The following is a 19,627-nucleotide window of genomic DNA, read 5'->3' on the forward strand; positions in this document are numbered from 1 at the left end:
CCCTTAGAGGCCTTTAAGAAGGCACTCAAAACGGATCTCTTCCGGCGGGCTTATCCACTGCATTCCATAAAAAGGGTTATGACGACTGCTCTTCCTTGACTGATGGTTGGCTAATGGACGAATTGTAATTTTTAGAGAACTAATAGGAATTCTTGGTAAATTCAGTGTTAATATTTTATTGTTGTATTGATTGTAAATTGTTCTAAGTGTCTTTTAAGGTTGTAATCCTGCCTTGATCCATGGGAGAGGCGGGAGGTATAAATAAACTGTATTATTATTATTATTATTATTATTATTATTATTATTAAAAAATACATTTACTGTTCTTCCCGCAGGTGAAATGTGAGAAACCTAAAACGCTTTCTTTCTCATGCAGGACAGAGCTCACCCATTCCAGCTGGCATTTCCATTTGAGATTTGGTATTCTGGTTTTATTGCCTTAGTACTAAGGTGAGCAGTGTAACAGCAACTCCCAGAAGCACCAGGCAAGCTAAACCACAGAAACCCACTGGGTGACCTTGGGCAAGTCACACTCTCTCAGCCTCAGAGGAAGGCCAGGCAACATCTGAGAACATCCACAGATGGAGTCAACATCCAGGAGGCACCTGGAGGGAAGCAGGCGTGAGACCTGGCTGCCCATGCCTTCCTTGGGACCAAGGGTGATGCTTCTGTCTCTCTCTTGCCCCTCTGGGCGCTTCTGCCCTAGTGTGCCCTGGTCTGTGTGTGACCCCGAAGTCCGCGGTCTGAAGATGTGGGAGAGACCTGCTCTATGTGGGCTGATCTGGGGGGTGAGTGGCTTGGCCCTTTGGGTGCCACAGGTCTCTTCTGTCCAGCCTGAGTGAGCGAGTGAGCAAGTGCCCTTGCGGGGGCCTCTGCTCCCTCTCTCTGGCCCTGGCCTGCCCTTCAAGGCGCTGCCTGGCACAGGAGCGGCAAAGTGGCCAGGCCCTCCCTTTGCCAACTGCCCACAGCTGGGGCCCTGGAGGCTGGCTGGGCTCATGTCCCCCAGGGAGGAAGACTTGCCCCCTGCCTAGTCCTCTGCCTGGCACCCTCTGGGCACCCCAAGTGGGAGCAGCCCATAGAAGCGGAGGGAAGGGGACTTCCGTGCCACATGGAGGGGGCCCACAGCTGGTTCCAAGCGAGGAGGGGTCCGCCTTCCCCGTGGAGGGAGGGGCGCTCTGCACATGCTCCGGAGGCCCTCCTCCCTCCCTCCCTCCCTCCGTCCTTTGCCGGGAAGGAAGGCTGCCAGGAGCCTCTGCCTCTGCCTGGCTCGGAGGAGGAGGAGGAGGAGGCGCAGCATGGAGGGCCGGCCCCTCTCCTTGCTCCCGCTGCTCCTGCTGCTGTTGTCCGAGACCCAGCTGGAGGCCCAGGAGCCCCGGGAGGAGGCCCCAGGTGAGCAGCGCCAGGGAAGGAAGGAAGGAAGGAAGGAAGGAAGGAAGGAAGGAAGGAAGGGGCGCCTCCGAGGAAGGAGGCAGGGACAGCCCAGAGACAGAGCCCCCCTTCCCTTCCCTTCCCTTCCCTTCCCTTCCCTTCCCTTTCCTTTCCTTTCCTTTCCTTTCCTTCCTTCCTTCCTTCCTTCCTTCCTTCCTTCCTTCCTTCCCTACTTCTCCCCTTCATTTTTTCCATCCCTCCTTCCCTGCTACCATCCATCCTTCCTTCCTTCCCAGAGGGAGCGACCCCCCTCTTCCTCCTCCTCCTCCTTCCCTCTCTTCCTCTGGGCTCCTGGGGGCTCTCTGCACGCGCTCAGAGGCCTTTCTCCCTCCGGTCCTTATCGGCCCAGCCCTTCCCAGGGGATCTGCGCCTCAGCCAAGGGGAGATGGGCTTTGCAGTCCCAAGAGGGGCCCTTTCCCTGCCCTCTGGTGACTCCCATGGGTTGGTGTTGGGTGTGTGCCCCTTTGGCCTGACCCTCCAAAGGGGCTCTCCAAGGTGCTGAGGCTGGAGCCTCCTCTGGGACCTCCTTTAAAAGCGGGGCTCCCTCTTCCTAGTCCCAGCCCAAGGTGCCCTTGCTCTTGACCTAAAGGCTCTTGACCCAAAATGGTGCCCATGTTCCTCCATGCCAGTCTGGCGAAGCTTGCCCTTCTCACCTGGACCCCTTTGGGAAAGAGGCAGACTGACCCACTGACCAACACCCCCCAAGGGCCTGGTCAACTGAGGCCCCAGGAGGAGACCCTGGTGCACCTTTTTCATTGGGATGGTTTAATATGCATTGTGTACTGCAAGTTGGGTTTGCACAGCCTTCAGGCATTTTAAAGAGAGACAGTGTGGCATTGTGGTTTGAGCATTGGAAACTCTGGGAGGCCAGGGTTCAAATCCTGACTTGGCCATAGAAACCCATCAGGTAACCTTGGGCAAGTCACACTCTCTCAGCCTCCAGGGAAGGCAATGGCAAATCGCCTCCAAACAAATTCTGCCAAGAAAATATTACTATAACAAAGTTAAAACAATATTATAATTTGTTGTTATTATTATTAAAGTTTATTTATATAGCACCCTAAGTTTGACACGGCTGTTTTACATAGTCACCAAACAAGATGTAGATAAAAAGCCTGCCTACAATCTAAAACCAGAAAGCAACACAATTATAAAATAACGACTTAATGTTAAAATAACTCTGGCTATAAAACAATATACAATAATACACACTTATCTAATGGTCAAAATCAAACCGCCAGCCGAAAAGCTTCCCTAAACAAAGTTAACTAAGTTAAAAGTTAAAACTTAACTAAGGAAGTGATAGTCCCCAAATGTTTGGGAAGATTTCCCATCATGAATCTAATATTCTTATAGGTTCCCTCTTTCTCCAGTGTGAGAACACATGATGGAAATGCCAGCAGCCATTTAAAAAGGTAATCCCCAAAGTAGCCAGTATGCTTTAAATGAGAATACAATACAAATGCAACACAAAGCAGCCATGAGACTTTTTGGGGCTTTGGGTTTCTTCCTCTCTCTGGGAGTGAGTCTGGCCTATTCAGGGCAAGGGTTTCTCACCAGCCGCTGGCCAACGATCCACCGCTGGCTTTTCTGGCAAGGATGGTGGAGAAGGTCTGGTCTGGTGGAGGGGAAGAAGGGCATGTTGGGCTTCATCTCAATGTAAAACTTGGCTTCAGAAATGAAATCACAACATACACACATGTCACATCTTCCACAATCCCAGGTGCACACTTTTCACTGGGAGCCTGTTGGGGCACTGACATGCCATGCAGTGGTATTGTGCATAGTTTTTTGTGAGTGTTTTGGGGCTCCGTGGCCATGTTCTCGAAGCGTTTATTCCTGATGTTTCGCCAGCATCTGTGGCTGGCATCTTCAGAAAAGATGCCAGCCACAGATGCTGGCGAAATGTCAGGAATAAACTCTTCTAGAACATGGTCACAGAGCCCGAAAAACCCACAAAACACTATGGATGCCAGCCATGAAAACCTCCGACTTCATGGTGTTTTGAATGTTTTCCAGGGTGGCACAGTAGCGGTGGCAAGGAAAGGCTGGTCAAATGGGGCTGCTTCTGCCCCAACCTCTCTGCCCATGGCCCCTTCCTTCCTTCCTTCCTTCCTTCCTTCCTTCCTTGCCAGAGTGGTCCCATAGTTTGCCAGCTGCTGTGCTGGTTTGATTGCTAACTCTTTCCCAGGCACCCTGCCCATCTCCTGCCAGTTCTGCTCTTGTGCCTGGAAGTGTGTGAGTGTGAATGTGTGTGAATGCAGGGACCTGGGTGTTGTTTCTGCAGCCAAAGCGATGCCAACCCCTCCCCCCCAAGGACCCCTGAGTGTTGTTGGCAGAGAACGCCAGTTGCCATGGAGACCCTGGGATGGTGATGCTGAGGATGCTGCGCTCCTGTCTCTGGCGGAGGGCTGCCTCTTTCGCGGGGGGGGGGGGCAGAGGATTGGGGCCCTTTTGGAAGGCACTGGTGCCAGACTGCCTTCTCAGCAGCACCCTTCCAAGGTGAGGAGCTTGGACTGTGGCCCGTGAAGGGTCCAGAGGGGTCTGCCAGAGACGGTGGGCATCCCCTGGGTTTTCCTGGGGCTGCAAAATGCTGCAGTTTCAGGCAGGGGGAGGTGGGGTGGAGGAGCAGGTAGACCCTTGAATACAGCCCTCGGCTCAGGTGGAGGTGTGCTGTGCTACCTGGAGAGCAGTCAAGGGTGATCCAGGGCATCGCATCCTTTGAAATGATTGGGATGGGCCTTCTCACTGTGCAGAGGGGCTACTTTTACAGGCACAACAGGGGTCCCAAATCTTCCTCTTTTTAACAATCTGGTGACTGTGGGGGGGAGAAGGATGGAGGACTGGTCTGCAGGAAAGATGGATTGGATTTGTGGTATGGGAAGGAGAAGGGGCTACACCATTTTCCAGGGAATCTCACACTCCTGTTGAATCTCAGACTTCCCACATCTGTTGCAAAGGGACCGATTGGAGTGGGGGAAGCTTCTGCCTTTGGGGGCCACTGTTGAGGTTTGCATGTCAGAGAGCAATTCCTCTGCCTGGAAAGGCAGATATTTCACTGCTCAGATGGCAGTCTTTGCTCTCTTCTCCCCACACAGGGCTGAATTTCTCTGGGCTGCAGGAGCCAAACACAATGAGGATGCCAAAGGGCCCCTTCCGTGGGCATCTCAGGCTCTCAGGTGGCACTTGGCAAGGTTCCCTCCCGACCCGCCTGCTGCTCCCATACTTGGCAACACCCTCCATCAGACCAACAACCAAAGCAGCGAAGATGGAACCGAACCGGGCTCTGGGCGCCACCGTGGGGACGACTCAAATCCGCAGCCATGAAGCAGGAAAGGTGGAGAGCAGGGAGGCACCAGGGCTTTTAGGGGGCAATGGGCCGCCTCGCCTGCCCCCAGTCCTGGTCCCAACGAAGTTCATGACCCTCTTGCCGATGCTGGCATTGCTCCCCATGGCAGTTTCTCCCAAAGATGGCATTCGGCCAACACCCAGCCCCTCACCTGCTTCCAAGGGAAACCCCAACTTGGGCACCAGACAGGGGGCTTCTGGAGGTTGGCAGCATGTTGGTGTGTCCCTTCCACAGCTACTGGGCTCTGGTGTGTCTGTGGCAGTGCCATCCAGCTGGACCAAGATGGCATCTCTGATCCCTCGGCCTGGCAAAGGGGGACCAGTGGGAGCTACAGCCGCTCAGGATGGGATATCCAGCAGCGTCATGGCTGAGGCCTCAGAGTCCCCCAGGCCTACTAGAACAGCCTGCAGCCCTACAGCCCAGGAGGTCACAGGAGACCCCATAGAAACTGGGGGCACACTTCCAGCATCAGTGTGGCAGCTGGTCAGAGGGACAACAGAGCCGGGTCTGGCTTGCTTGCCAGTCAACTCTGCAACCTCAGGGCAGGCGCGGGATGTGGCCACTCTCCCAGCAGAGTTGGCACGGATGGTGGCACCTCTTCAGGGCTCTGGGCCAGTGGTTCTGGGAGGTGAGGGGTCTCCTGAGGAACTGGGGTCCAGAGAGGTCTTTGTGGTACCAACAAGAACGTCAGGACCCCTCCTGCAGAGTGGACCCCCTGAGCGGTGGACTTCTGAGGGGCCAGGTACAGCCATGCCACCCACCCCAGTGCCCCCAAGACCTGGCGAAGGCCTGGATCTCTTGACGGAGAGAACGGAGGAGGATGTTCTTCAAGACAACTTGTTTGGGAATTTAGTCACCTCTTCGGTCCCCAGAGCAACAGACTCATTGCAAGAGGCAAAAACTCCCACAGAGGCTCCAACTTCATCCTCTTCTGCAGTAGCACCGGCTGATAGAAAGGAGAAGGCACCCCACTCTTCCTCCCCTCTCTCTTGGGGAGTCTTCTCCAGCAACAGCCCCCAGCCCTCCACCAACCTTGGGAAGGAGCCTTCTGCCAGCAGCCTGACCCCTGGCCCCAGTTTGCCCCCCTTGCCCACTCATCTGGACTGGCTCTCCCTGGACCCCCCTGAAGGAGCAGGCTGGTATTCCAGGGGGCAGATGGACCCCTCCCAGAACAGCCCAGGGTCTCTGGTGTTTTCGGACGCTGCCCTTATTCCTGCAGAAGCGTTGCCGGAAGGTCCCTTCACCAACTTGGGAGAAAATGGGGGGACTTTCCAGAGCCCCTCTGAGCCTTTCAGTACCTCGGCCGCAAAAGAAGGTGACCCCATATGGCTGAGCTCTTGGCCATCGCAACTCCCACCCAGTTGGCCAGGGAAAGGGGTCTCTTCTTCTGGCACAGCCCCCCACCTGACAGAGGCCTCAGCCAGTCCTGGGGCTCCAACAGACACCATGAAGAGCCCTCAAGGACTTCCTCAGGGTGGGGAAGGGGCTCAGGTGGGCACCACCACCACCACCGAGGGGGCAGAGACCCCCACCTGCAGGACTCCAGGGAGGGTTGGTGAGGCTGCCGGCCAGACTGCCTCCCCAACTGAGTGGCCAGCGGCCTCACATGCCATGGAAGGACACCCCTCTCCCTCCCAGGATCCAGCACTGCTCTCCAAAATGGCTATGTTCTCCAGTCCAAGCCCCGAAAGAGCAGCTGTGCCCACAAGTGAGAAGGGAAGGACTGTGGTGCCCAACCATCTCTCAGTGACCCAACAGTTGTGGACATCTTTGGCTGGGACTCAGGGCAGGAGGTCCCACTCCAGAGACCCCATGAAGGAAGTCACCCTTTTGCCCCACTACTTGGAGACTTTCCAAACGGCGTCATCTGGGAGCCCTAGAGGGGGCTGGCAGACTTGGCCTCCCATGCCAGCCCCCGACATGGGCAGCATCGCAAGGGAAGAGCCGCCGGTCGCCAGCACCTGGCTCTTGGCCTCAGTGCCAGAGGAGTTGGAAGGGGCCACCACTGCCAGGACCCCACATGCGCCAGCCATGCCAAGAGAAGGGCGCCCCAGAGCACACCCGGTCTTTGTGGCAGAGAACCAGCCGCCCCTCCTGAAAGGTGAGTGGGGCAGAGAGTGGCTTTGAGAGGGAGGGGGAGACCCCAGGACCACAACGATGAATGACTGGGGGTCCCAGTGCCCCTGTGTTCCCCACCTGAAGGCAATCCTTCTCTTCTCCTCTCTTTCCCACCCCTTGGACCTCTTTTCTTCTCTCTTTTAGCCACTATCTTGCACATCCCTTGTGAGCTGGTCTTGGCCATGGAGTTTTCTAAAAGCTTCCAGGACCCCGAGTCGCCCGAGTATCGCAACTTAGTGATCAGTGTCAACGAAACGGTGAGTTGCTCTGTGGACCTAAGCCCGCTGTGGCTGACCTCGCAGGGCCGGAAGTGAATTGCTCATGGACTTGGTCAGCTGGTGGTCAGGAACTTGTCCTCTGTGCAATACGAGGCAATAATGGGAAAGGCAGTTTTGGTTGTCAATGGATTTTGACAAATATCCAGACTATCTCCATCTGAAGGTTATTTTTATCGAGAGGTTAAACTGCACAGATTTAGAAAGAAAGGGCACTTTGTGGTGAGATGTCTCTGCTCAGAGCAAAGGCCCCATCTGTTGAGTTCAGCGTGGATCCCTACAGTTCCTGGGCTCTAACCCTAAATCGGGCGCATCCTCCAGACTGTGAGTTTGGGAGTGTGTCATGCTTCAATTTCTGGAGTTTGTGTTGTTAAAAGAGGGCATGGGATGGGTTGAGGGGGCACAGGAGAGAGAGTTTTTCTGACTTTATTTTATAGAGCCATATGCACAGTGTATCCTAGAATATTGTAACCTAGCATAAAGTCAGGAAGAATGGGAACAAAATATGGGAATTTTCAACTTCTCTGGATGTGCCCTCCCTGAGTGTCATGCAAAGGTAGCATTTGAAACCCTGGCACCTATGGCTTTTTGTGGGTTTTTGGGGCTGTGTGGGAATGCATTCTCTGAAGATGCCAGCCACAGATGCTGGTGAAAGGTCAGGAATAAACTCTTTTAGAACAGCCTGAAAAACCCACAAAAAACTATGGCTGCCGTCCATGAAAGCCTCTGACCTGGCACCTATGTGTGGCACTTAGAGATGTTTCTCCATATTGCCTCCAAAAGCAAGGAGGGAATATTTAGATGGTTCCGTTTCAAGGCTGTCTTTGAGGTCACTTTGCCCACTTGTCGCATTTTGGCTCCATCTTGGGATGGATGAGGCTTTTTGGGATCAAGGGGTTGGTCTGAGTGTTGCTTGTAGGGAAGTTTGACAAACTTTGACTCTCCGGATCTTTTGGACTACAGCTCCCAGAATCCTCTGCTGATTGGGGCTCCTGGGGCTTGAAACCCCAAAGACCTGGAGAACCAAATGTTCTTCACACTTGGTAATGTACAGAGTAAACCCCCTGCTAGGCTTAGAAGGTCTCAAAAGTGGGTATCCCTCTCTTCATTTCCACCGGTGCCCACAGAAAACAGCATGAAGAGGGCATCTCTAAATCTCTCTCATTCTCGCTCTCTCACCCCTTTATCTTCCTAGATCACCCCTCTTTTGGCCTCTTTGCCTGGATTCCAGAGACTGGAAGTGAAGACAATCCGGTACTTTGTTTTCTTTCTCTCATTGGGTTTCTGAGCCTTCCTTATCCCATGGGCTTGGGGAGGGTGGAAGAGCATGGCGACCACAATCTTGGCACTACCGTTGGCTCAAAGGTGGACAGTGAGGTCTTGGGAACCCCACCCAAACTCTCCAGGAATTTGGATGGAGTTGAACCATGTGGAGGAGGCGAGCCTAAAGGGAGAGCTCTGGGTGCAAATACATAGCTCTGGTGCAGACCTGGGACCCTTGGACACTGCACAGTTAAAGCACTGCAGTTGCACTTTCATGGCAACATCCCATGGCATTCTGGGCCTGCAATTTAGAGAGGAATTCTCTGCTAGGGAGCTCTAGTGCATCCCAAACTACAAACCCCAGGACTCTATAGGATAGAACCATGGGGGTTAAAATGGAACCATAGCACTATGTAAAAACTGTCTAACGCGAAAGGGTCCCCTTCTGGTTCACATATCCCTTTTGGTATCTATTCATTAGAGTGATGAACAGACAGAGCTATTTAAATATTTTAGCTAAATGTTTTGGCTTCCTCCTTCTTCTGTTGCTTTTATTTTGAGCTGCTGGAAAGCAGAAGTGGCCATCATGTTTTGCTAAAATATGTAAATAGTTCTGTCTGTTCATCACCTGTTGCATGGAAAGCAATCCTTGCTGAAATCCCTTCTGGAGATCAACCATTGCTCTAGTTTTGACCCTGGCAGCCCTAAGTGGCACTCTGCCCATTCTGAGGGGCAGCCTAGTCCCCAGTGCCTTTGCTTCGTCTTTTGTGCCCACAACATCTTGCCTTCTCCCTGCCACCGCAACCTCTTTCGGTGTATTTACTTGAACTGAGCTCTCTGTTGGGAACCTGGTGCCCACTCGGTGGCTGACCATGCCCCACTTTCCTCCCCAGACCAGGGAGCGTGGTGGTGGGCTTTGATGCCCTCTTCCTGGCCAAGGCTCCAGGCCTTTGGGCAGCTCTGAACCGGTCATCCCTGTCGGAGCGCTTGCCCCCGGGGCTGTGGGTGGCCAACGCCAGTGTGCTGCGGAGCATGACCCAGGGTAAGGTTCTGCAAAGCATTGGGAAGGGGTTTTCTGGCAAGATGTGCATGGTTGGGGAGGGGGGAATGGCATTGAGGAGGGGCACAGGATGGTCCAGGGATGGGGAGGTGGGGTGCAAGCAACCAAGTCACCTTCAAATTTGTATGGATGGCTGCTGGAACTTCTGTGGGTTTTGAGGGACTTGGTCTATGAGTGGAGGTCATGGGGGCTGTGCCAGGTTGGCATAGGGCTCTATGGAAGAGGGTATGTGGGGAGCATTTGGGTCAGGAGCTTCCCCTCCGGAAGACAGCTCTGCCCCATTTCCCACTTAAAATGCAATTGGAAGAGAGGTCTAGCTGTGGCTTCTGGGTTTTCAATGTAGTTTTGACGGTTTGGGGGTTTATTATTATTATTATTATTATTATTATTATTGGGCTTTTAGAGATCCAAGGACTTGCATTAGGTGCCACCAGTGTTCCCATCCCTGGCATGGGGTGTCAGGTCAGAGGCACAGGGAGTTTTGGAGGAATATCCTCCCCGGTCCAAAATGCAAAAAATGCACATTACAGAACTGGGGTGGGCCAGCGTTCATTAAAGACGGCGTCTCCTATGGGGAGTCAGGGTCTTTTGGTCAGTCCCTGGGGTCCCTTCTTGGCCTCCCCTGACCCTGTCTCTTCCCCCAGAGAGGCACCTGGATCTGTGCACCATCCTTTTCTCCTGCCAAGCTGGCTACGAGTGTATTGCCGAGGGAGGCATCGGCCGTGCCATCTGCATCTCCCTGTGCCACCGGGACTATTGCAAAAACCAGGGCATCTGCACCCATGCGGCCAACCACACTCCTGTCTGCCAGTGAGTGTCTCCATGGGACCCCCGTCTGTGGCATGCATGCTTCCTCAGAGCCCACCACCCCAGTAGCGGAAAAGAGGGACACATGTGGCCAAGCAACATCAGAGCGTGGTCCAGATGGCAAAGGGAGCTAATGAGCTGGTAGAGGCTGGAGCAGTTTGCTTTTGCCTTTGCCTACTGGGAAGCACACAATGCCTATTCTCCTCTCCCCTTTGCTGAGTTAATGGAGTGCAAACCACTTTGGCCTTTGGAGCTCAGTTTGCAGCAGCTGAAGTAAGCCAAGGAGAAAGGGATAAAGTGGGAGGAGGCAAAAGAGCCGGGGATATTTTGGAAGCAGCTGAAACGGTGAGACAGCAGGGGATTAACTAAGCTTCTCTCTGTTGGCGGGGATGGTACACACGGGCATTGCCACCACTGAGGTCCTCTCCCTGGCCCTGCAGGTGCCCTGTGGGCAGCGATTTTTGGTTCCTGGGCGTCCACTGCGACTACAAAGTGACCCAGCAGGGCATCCTCGGCGTGGCCTGTGGCCTCCTGCTCAGCCTGGTGGTGGTCGGTGTGGCTGTGGCCGGCCTGGTCATCCGCAGGGTCCGGCTGCTGCTGCTGGAGGCGAGGGCAGACCAGACCAAAAGCAGGTGAGCTGGTGGGAGGTGGGTCCCTCTGCCTTCCCTCCAGTGGCTCACCTGGCAGGGCCATGTGGAATTACCTTTCAGTCCACCTGGCAGCCCCCTGCAGTGCCTTGCATTAAAGGGTCTCCACTTTCTTTCTCAGCCCAGTGTCTCTGTCCCTGCCTTACCTCCCTTTCTTGGCTCTGTTTTCTACAAATCCTCCATGGAGTGGGTGACAAAAGAGCCTGGCCTGCGTTGGTGATGCTCATGGCTTCCTCCCTCCAGGGCTGCATTTGAGGGAAAAGCAAACAGCCGGCTCTTGGCCATGCTCCATGGAAAGTGTGGCTGAAGAGCAGTGGGTCACGGAGCAGAGGAAAGAAGGAAGGAAGGGAGAGCAAAGCTTAGCCTCAGTTGGAGTTTGCCTGCACTCAGCTGCAGAATTGGCCCTGGCTTTAATCCCTGGGATTTATTTACAAAGGAATGGGTGCCTCTGAGCATGTGCAGACTGCAGTCTGAGAATTAGGAGCCAAGAAAGCAGATGTCACTTCAGGTGTGAGACATCAAACCGTTGAAATTAAGCACTTCTCTCTAGATCTTGGAAAGGCAATCCAAAGACACATTTTCCAGGGTGCCTTCTCCGCTCTGTCCGGGGGAACTTTGGGACTTGGAGACCCCAAAAGGAACATCTCCCAAGTCCAGCCTTCCATTGAGATAACCATGACCTGTCTTGATTTTTTGCCTCCCAGCTGTCAGTTTTCATGTTTACTTTTGCAAATGAGTGACAGGGTCTGAGTCCCCAACTTCAGTTTCTAGTTAGCAATGCTGTGTCCCCCTTATTTTGGAAAGGGCTCCTGATGGCACTTCTCTGCTGCCCATATCCCTTCAAGGGGGCTCTCCATGCAAGAGCCCCAGTGCCTTCCTTTCCAGAGAACAAACCCTGATTTTGGGGACAATCCTCCAGGGCTTCGTCCTCCTGTCTTAACCTCTCCTCGCTTTCCCCAGCTACCGGCGCTTCTGCCGCCTGGATGACGTCTCGGCGCATTACTGGTCCGAACCTTGGCTGGCCTCAGCCAGTTCCTTGGACAACCCAGCCTTCAGCAACTCTGAGGAGCTGCTCCATTTGCAGATTTTGGACACCGGCTGCTATGGCTGCCAAGAGGAGCCACTGGCCCCCGAGGGCTACGGCAAGCAGCCTCACGACGGCCTTGGCGCTGCAGGGCAGCCCAGGTAAGCAGCCTGGCATCTAGGTAGGTCCGGGGGCAAGGTGGGCAGCCATCACAGTGCAAGAGCATGCCATGCTTACTGCCTAAAAGACCCAGTCCTTGGCACACTTTGGAGCAAAGGAACAGTCCTTCTTTGCAAGCTGAGCAAAGCAAGGCTGGCCAGCAGCCAAGTCATATCAGCCGCAAGTCAGTTTTCCCTTTGCTCTTGGACTCATTTGGATGCCAATGGAAAAGGTCAAATCCCTCACCAGAAAAGGGCAGCGTGTGTGTTGTGGAAAGAGGAACCCGGAGGGGAAAATCATTTTAAAAGTCCAGCCTGCAGGAAGCAGATAAAACCTCCTCCTCCTCCTGTCCTTCAAAACCAGGAGCTGAAGGGGCGGCTGCTTCGGCCGTGGCTCTTTGTGCCTTTTGGTGGCCTCCTGTCATCCCCTCATGGGATGCATGTACCCTCTCCTTCCCATCAATCCCCACCCAAAAAGTGCTTGGCCACAAAGATACCCCAAGGGCCATGTAGTCCAACCCCTGCCATGCAGGAATACCCAGTCTAAGCACTACTTGAAAGATGTCTGTAAGAGAATTACAAAGTCAGACAGTTGTGACATAGAAATCTGAGGATCTGGAAAGTTTGCCTGGGGTTTGGAGGTCCTATCCTAGTATAAAGTAACCACCCATTTTGTGAGGAATGCTGGGAGTTGAAGTCCAAGCCCATCAACGCAAGTGATCCTCGGTGGGTCAGATGAAGACAGAGGCAGCCTGACCCATAGAATCATAGAATCTTAGAGTTGGAAGAGACCGCAAGAGCCATCCAGTCCAACCCTTCTGCCATGCAGGAACTTTCAGTCAAAGCATCCCTGACAGATGGCCATCCAGCCTCTGTTTAAAGACCTCCAAGGAGGGAGACTCCACTACAGTCTCCGAGGAAGGAGTTTGTTCCACTGTCGAACAGCCCTTACTGACAGGAAGTCCTTCCTAATGTTGAGCTGGAATCTCTTTTCCTGTGGCTTGCATCCATTGCTCCATTGTCTCCTATTCTCTGGAGCAGCAGAAAACAAACTTGCTCCCTCCTCAATATGACATCCCTTTAAGTATTTTGGGTGACCCCTTCCTCATCATGCACTGACCCTTGGCTTCCCCGCTCTCTCCTTCCTTTCCAGCTCCGGCTTCCACTGGGACGAGAGCTCCAACAGTGCCAACGACCCCATGATTGACTCTGGGAAGGCCAGTGAGGTCTCCATCTGCAGCTGGCCCATGAAGCCCATCCAGTGGAGCCCCTTCCCCGCCATCCACAACCCTCCCAGGGAGCAAGAGGTAAGGCAGGCAGGGCCTCCGTAGGACAATGGAGAGCGCCTTCTCGGGGGTTGGCGTCCTGAGAGCTGAAAAACCCTTTTGGGAGGAAGGACAGAGCAGCCAAGAGTGCTGCATTCTTCATTCAATACTCAAATATCCCAAAGTCTTCCAGGGGAATTATTCTGCAGGGAAATATTCAACAACAACACACCAAAGCACAGGTTTAATACATGGGAAACATGTTTCCTATGCCATTCCCCCGTGTATATTTCTCTGCAGAGTAACTAGAATCATAGTCGGAAGAGACTCCAAAGGCCATGTAGTCAAACCCCATTCAGCCATTTAGGAAAACACAGCTAAAGTACTTCTGGGCTGCATCCACGCTGGAGAAATAACCTGGTTTGGCACTGCTTTTCAGCATCTTGGCTCAAGGCTATGGAATTCTGGGAGTTGGAGTTTGTTGTGGGGCCCAGAGGTCCGTTCTGCTCTGGGCCCCACAACAAACTCTAACTCCCAGAATTCCATAGCCTTGAGCCAGGGCAGTTAAAGCCATGCCAAACCGGGTTATTTGTCCAGTGTGGGTACAGCCCTGAAAAATACCCAACCAGCTTCTGTTTAAAGACTTCCAAAGAGAGCCCACTGCCATTTATTCACAGTCAGACACCTCTTACACTCTGGATGTTCCCAGTGTTCAGACAGAACCTGTTTTCTTGCAGTTTGAATCTGGTTCTTTGTGCCTTTGTCTCTGGGTAGAATCATAGAGCTGATAAGAGACCCCCAAGGGCCATGACACCTGCCCACCAGCCATGCAAGAAGGCACACCTGAGATACCCACATAGCTTCCATTTTAAGACCTCCGGAGATGGAGGTTCCAGCACCCTCCGAGGCAACCTCCATTCTCTTACCCTCAGGATCTTCTTCCTCATGGTTCAATGGATCTCTTGCTTTGTCATTTGAACCCACTGGGCAGCAGAAAACAAGCTCCCTCCATCTTCTCCATGGCATCCCTTCGGATACGTAAAGACAGCCATCATGTCACCCTTGTCTTCTTTTGCTTCATCATGGGGCTGCCTTCTTTTGAACATCTCACATCAGGATATTCAAATCCTGGGTGCATATTAGGAAGGAATGCTCTCATTTTATCTGCCAGTGGGGGAGAAAGCAATGGGGATTGCTTGCCCTTGCATGGGAGGATGAAATAGTGGAGGATTTACTGGAGGAAAGCCAGGCCCAGCTTAGTGGGTGGTTAAAACATCAGTTCGTCACCCAGCAGGATTTGACGGGTTTAAGATGCTCAGAAGAAACACATTTCTGGGGGTTGGAAGAACTGCAGGGTTCCTGCTCGCTTACTCCTGGCCTGGGAAGAAGTGCTTTAGTTTTGATCATTGTGTGTGTTGTGCCCTGGGACCCCAATGCCCTGATAGCTCCAGATCCAAACTGATCTTGGAAGCTCAGCCGGAACAGCCCCAGAGAGCACTTGGATGGCAGGCAGACAACAAATCCCTGTAAGAAATATGCCACGGAAAGGAAATGGATCCCTTGCATAACCCTTGCCTAAGAAACCGCTGTGGAATTCATGGGGTCGTCCCAAGTTGACTTGACGGCACAGAGACACACCTTGTGTCCTATAAAGAAAGAGATAAAATAAGCTGCTTGCATTACTCGCTTGTGGGGGAGTGAGGGAGAAAATGGACTTTCAGGGCTGCAAAGGGAACTCTAGAGATACAGAGGTTTCCTGTTTCCTCAGCAGCCTGGTTTTCCAGCCCATTTCCTGTATCCCGGTTTGCTTTAGGATTTTGCACAAAAACAGAAGGGTCTGAAATCACAGTCACAATTGTGTTGCGAATAAACTCTACACCAGAATGAGTTGTAAGTATGAGTACTGTACAGTGGGACGTTGTTATCCACTGGGGTTTGGTTCCAGGATCCCCCCCGTGGATAACAAAATCCATGGATGCTCAAGTCCCATTGAATATAATGGCACAGCAAAATGGCATTCTTTATACAAAGTGGAAAATCAAGGTTTGCTATTTGGAATTTATACTTTTTGGGGGGAATATTTTCAAGCCATAGATGCTTGAATCCGCGGATAAAAAATCCGTAGGTGAGGAGTGTCAACTGTACTAGCATTTCTATGATCAGTTGTTGTCAGATGCCTTCAAGTCAAGTCTGACTTACAGTGACTCTATCCTGGGGCTTTCTTGGCAAAACCTATCTAGAGGTTTCACTTTGCTTTCCTCTGACTTGCCGAAAGTGATTCAGGCTTGTATGGCTAAGTTTTGAACCCCAGCCTCAAAGAGAAGTCCAGCACCACTTCAAAATATAATTTTGTCCAAGCAAAAGAGGGAAGATGCTGCCTTGGAAGACCCTCCCAAGCTGCGTTCTTATGTGGGCCATTCTCTGTGGCATTGAGCCTTAGCTTTGGACAGCATTCCTCCAATGCAATTTTAGGTTGCATCAATAGAAGTATAGTGTCTAGATCAAGGGAAGTAATAGTACCACTCTATTCTGCTCTGGTCAGGCCTCACCTGGAATAATATTGTGTCCAGTTCTGGCCCCCACAATTTAAAAAGGATGTTGAGAAACTGGAGCCATGTGTCCAAAGGAGAGTGACTAAAATGGTGAAGGGTCTGGAAACCATGAAGTCCTATGAGGAACGACTTAGGGAGCCGGGGATGTTTAGCCTGGAGAAGAGAAGGTTAAGAGGTGATATGATAACCCTGTTTAAATACTTGAAGGGATGTAATTTTGAGGAGGGAGCAAGCTTGTTTTCTGCTGCTCCAGAGACTAGAACCCAATGGAGCAATGGATGCAAGCTCCAGGGAAAGACATTCCAGCTCAACATTAGGGGGAACTTCCTGAGAGTAAGGGCTGTTCAACAGTGGAAGACTCTCCTTTGGAGATTTTGGTGGAGTCTCCTTCCTTAGAGGTCTTTAAACAGAGGCTGGATGGCCATCTGCCAAGGGGGATGCTTTGAATTCCTGCCTGGCAGAAGGGGGTTGGACCGGATGGCCCTTCTTGGGGGCTCTTCCAACTCTGGGATTCTACGATTTGTACCTAAGGGATCCTTTTCAGCCATAGGAACCCCTGAGTGTCTGTCCACTTTCCTCTCCTTTTCCTTTGCCAACAGCACAAGGCCCCTCTGCGGCCCCATTCTTGCTGCGAGGGAATGGAGCTGGTCAACCTGGAGAGAAGCTGGACAGCCTGAATCCTTCCAAAGAGACGCTCAGCCGCTGCAGCCCTCCTCTCACTTAAAAAAACCAAACCCTTCCTGGTGACAAAAGCTCAGAGATGGAGCGGCTACCTTGAAATGGCGTCCCTTACGTTGGACACCAAGTCCTCATGGTTGAGCCAGCCGGCCAACTGTCCTGGTTTGGTATTGGAGAAAGCCCAAAGCCGGCCGGCCAGCAAAAAAGCAAACGGAGCCGAGAGGCCGGACTCTGATGGAAGAAGAGGTCCGATAAGGGACTGCCGGAAGAAATGTCAAGGAGGAAGCGTCAATTAAATTGTTGTGTGTAAAGTAGCTGTGATACAGGTATTAAATGGCAGTACTTTTCCAAAATGTGTTATCTGCCCCCATAAAAGGGCTCTTCTGTATTTGCAAGTGGCCTTTTGGGAGAAAAACAAAACAAACCCCCAAACTGCTAGTTCTTCTGTAGTTAAGCCAAACATACAGAAGTAGGGAATTTTAAAGCATTGGTACTGAGAACAAATAGTCAAACAAGATTGCACATCACTATTAAGCAGCCAAAAAAAAAAAGTCATGATTTATTAATATCTGGAGAAACTTCATAATTTGAACACAACTCAAACTGTACATTTTACAATCACACTCTATTTGTAAACAGTTAAAAAGCCACTGATGACTTTTGCATCTTCAGACACAACAGTTAGAATCAAGGCAATGAAATGAGAGCGTCTTTCGGCACGGTTTAAAAAGTTTTCTTTTTTTATCCTTGTTTAGTCTTCCGTCCTCCAACTAAACAAGCTTCAGGTAATAATACCATTTGTGGCACCCCAAAAAAAGGAGAGAGAGAGAGAGAGAGAGAGAAAATAATAAAATAAAATAAAAAACAAGGAGTAAGATGATTTTAGCACTTTCACAAGAAAAGTATTTGCAAGAACTTTTCAACATTTAAAATTTATACAACAAAATCCTGTAAGTCCAAGACCTTGGTTACAGTCTGCATAGTTATTCAGCTTTTTAAGGTAAAACATGGAATACAGTCACAAGAGCAGAGAAAGCGCCACGCAATAGAGGGAGGGTGGGCTTCGCAAAATGGCGGCAGCAGTTGTGGGGGGGGGGGTTACAGATTAAGAAGAACCAAGCACCACCCTTCCTGCCCCATTTGCAATTAAAAAGACGGGATCAGAAAGCACAGAATGTCGGACTCCAGCGATTTGAAGCAGTTTTTGGCAGAAGTTTTACAGAGCAAAGTATTAATCAGTGCTAAAAAGTTATCATCATTATTATTATTATCATTTTTCCATTATAAGAAACTACAAGGAGTTTTACGGGGGAACCTTGGTTTTTTCTTTTTCTCTTATTTATTTCCTGAGAGCCATGCTCTTCGATTTAGGAGTTGGGCATAGAAAAACAACAACAACAACAAGGACGACGACAACACAAATGGAACATGGCCAAACACTGCTCGATATTCCCAGAGATCGAAAGCATCTTTTATCATCCACGTATATATTTTTTTCTTTTTAAAATCGTTCTTTAAAAAATATTTAAATGATGGAAGAGTAAACATCGTTTCTCAAAAAAAAAAAAAAAAAAGAAAGAAAGAAAGAAAAGAAAGAAAGAAAAAGGAAAAAAATATATCTGTAAACAAGGCAGTGCCCCCGACAAAGGAGCCCCCCAATTTTTTTTAAAAAAAGAAAAACGACGACAACAACAACCCAAAAGCCTCTTGAAAGTGCAGGACCCGGCCCTGGCGAGCGTCCGGGTTGCAAGTCACAGCTGTGCGCGCAGTTTCACAAACCGCAAAGCTCCATTCTTTAGTTTCGTTCCCCCGAAGAGAGAGGTGCAATCAACACTTTGTCTTCTCCGTTCACTTGTAATCCTCGGTTGGTCTCAGCATCCGCCGGCCACTCGCTCGATTGTCTGGCGCGGCCAGGATGCCATGCGACAGCTGACCGGCGGCTGGTCAGGCAGGACAGCTGGGTGCAGTGGGGTTCTCCCTTTCGGGGTGAAGGGACGCCCCATTTCTCTTTCACTGCCCTCTGTGAAGCAAGACCCATGCGCAGTGGGTCCCACCTCTGCCGCCTCAAATATTGTAGGGTCTGTGCAAAGCTTTAAAAGATCCAGTTCCAACAGTATCTGCTAGTTGCAAAACAACCCCCCCCCCAAAAAAAAAAAAAAAAAAAAACTAGAAGAGAAAAACACATAAAAAGCAAACCGATTCTACTTAGGGTTTTGTGTGTGGTTTTTTAAAAAAAATGCATGTTTGCTTTCACTAGCTAATGGCGCTACTATCTGGAAGTGTAAATCTATTGACTCTTCACATTATATATAATATTGGCCTGCTTGATTCAAGTATTTCGAACTGGTATGTTTTTGGGCTTAAAATACAAAGTGGGGAAGGGGGAAATGTGCACAACGTAACCATTTCCACAGGTGACCCCGGGGGGCTTGTGGGCGGAGGGGTCCACAATTAGTGCTGCTGCTGCTTTGAGGTCACAGTTTTGTTCGCAGGGGGAAAAAGGGTTGTGGCGGTGGAAGAGGACCACGCTCACATGGATTCCTCCGCCGCTACCGCCCCAAGATGGTCAACCGAGAGGAAGACATTGAGGGCAGAGGGGCTGCTCAGACCTCGGGTGTCACCCCCTCCCACCCCCAGGGACCCCCAAAGGCTTGTGGAATAGCTTGGGCCGCCCCAGAGGGAGGTGCCGCTGTGGAGATCCCCGCCACCACCCGCCCCTGATAGCCCAGTGCCATTCCAGTGATTCGTCAGGTTGCTGCGGTGGGAGAACGAGTGCGCACTGTCCACAGAGCCCCCCAGGCGGCCCTGGCTTGTGCCCAGAGACTGCCAGGCAGGGGACGGGGTGAGAGACTGGCCTTGTGCAAAGAAGCGGCTGATCTCCTCCTCGCTGGCAAATTCAGCCAGGATTGTAGTGTTCCCCAGGACACACCTGTTCAGAGAGCGAAAGAGAGAGAGCCCAGAAGGGGTGAGAGGTGGGCAGGGGCTCGCCATGTGCTTTGTACC

At 51.6% G+C, this 19,627-nt stretch overlaps 2 protein-coding genes across 4 annotated transcripts in view; one reads left to right on the top strand and one right to left on the bottom strand.

Annotated features, from left to right (window-relative positions):
- The first annotated feature begins 1,295 nt into the window (after positions 1-1,295).
- Positions 1,296-17,458, top strand: LOC149306170 (uncharacterized). Its single transcript, XM_089540842.1, has 10 exons — positions 1,296-1,389; positions 4,527-6,878; positions 7,040-7,152; positions 8,366-8,424; positions 9,327-9,475; positions 10,138-10,303; positions 10,741-10,932; positions 11,908-12,132; positions 13,283-13,436; positions 16,546-17,458. Exons 1-10 carry the CDS (start codon positions 1,296-1,298, stop codon positions 16,621-16,623), a joined length of 3,582 nt encoding a protein of 1,193 aa, XP_089396968.1. The 3' UTR covers positions 16,624-17,458.
- The window catches only part of LOC149306171 (trinucleotide repeat-containing gene 6A protein-like), a 52,183-nt gene continuing 49,710 nt past the window's right edge, over positions 17,155-19,627 (bottom strand). For all 3 annotated transcript variants that reach the window (XM_089540754.1, XM_089540752.1, XM_089540753.1), the window contains one exon: positions 17,155-19,553. In XM_089540754.1, the coding sequence (XP_089396880.1) occupies positions 19,154-19,553 (400 nt within the window). In that variant the 3' untranslated portion in view covers positions 17,155-19,153. The remainder of the gene's footprint in view (positions 19,554-19,627) is intronic.

Source organism: Sceloporus occidentalis, unplaced genomic scaffold (genome assembly GCF_023333645.1).
Source record: "Sceloporus occidentalis isolate IW3139 unplaced genomic scaffold, rSceOcc1.0.p SCAF_10, whole genome shotgun sequence".
NCBI lineage: Eukaryota > Metazoa > Chordata > Lepidosauria > Squamata > Phrynosomatidae > Sceloporus > Sceloporus occidentalis.

Coding starts and splice junctions, on each gene's coding strand:
- LOC149306170 (XM_089540842.1), top strand. CDS start 1,296: ATGGAGGGCCGGCCCCTCTCCTTGCTCCCGCTGCTCCTGCTGCTGTTG. Junction 6,879..7,039: donor CCAGCCGCCCCTCCTGAAAG/GTGAGTGGGGCA, acceptor TCTCTCTTTTAG/CCACTATCTTGCACATCCCT. Junction 10,933..11,907: donor GCAGACCAGACCAAAAGCAG/GTGAGCTGGTGG, acceptor CGCTTTCCCCAG/CTACCGGCGCTTCTGCCGCC.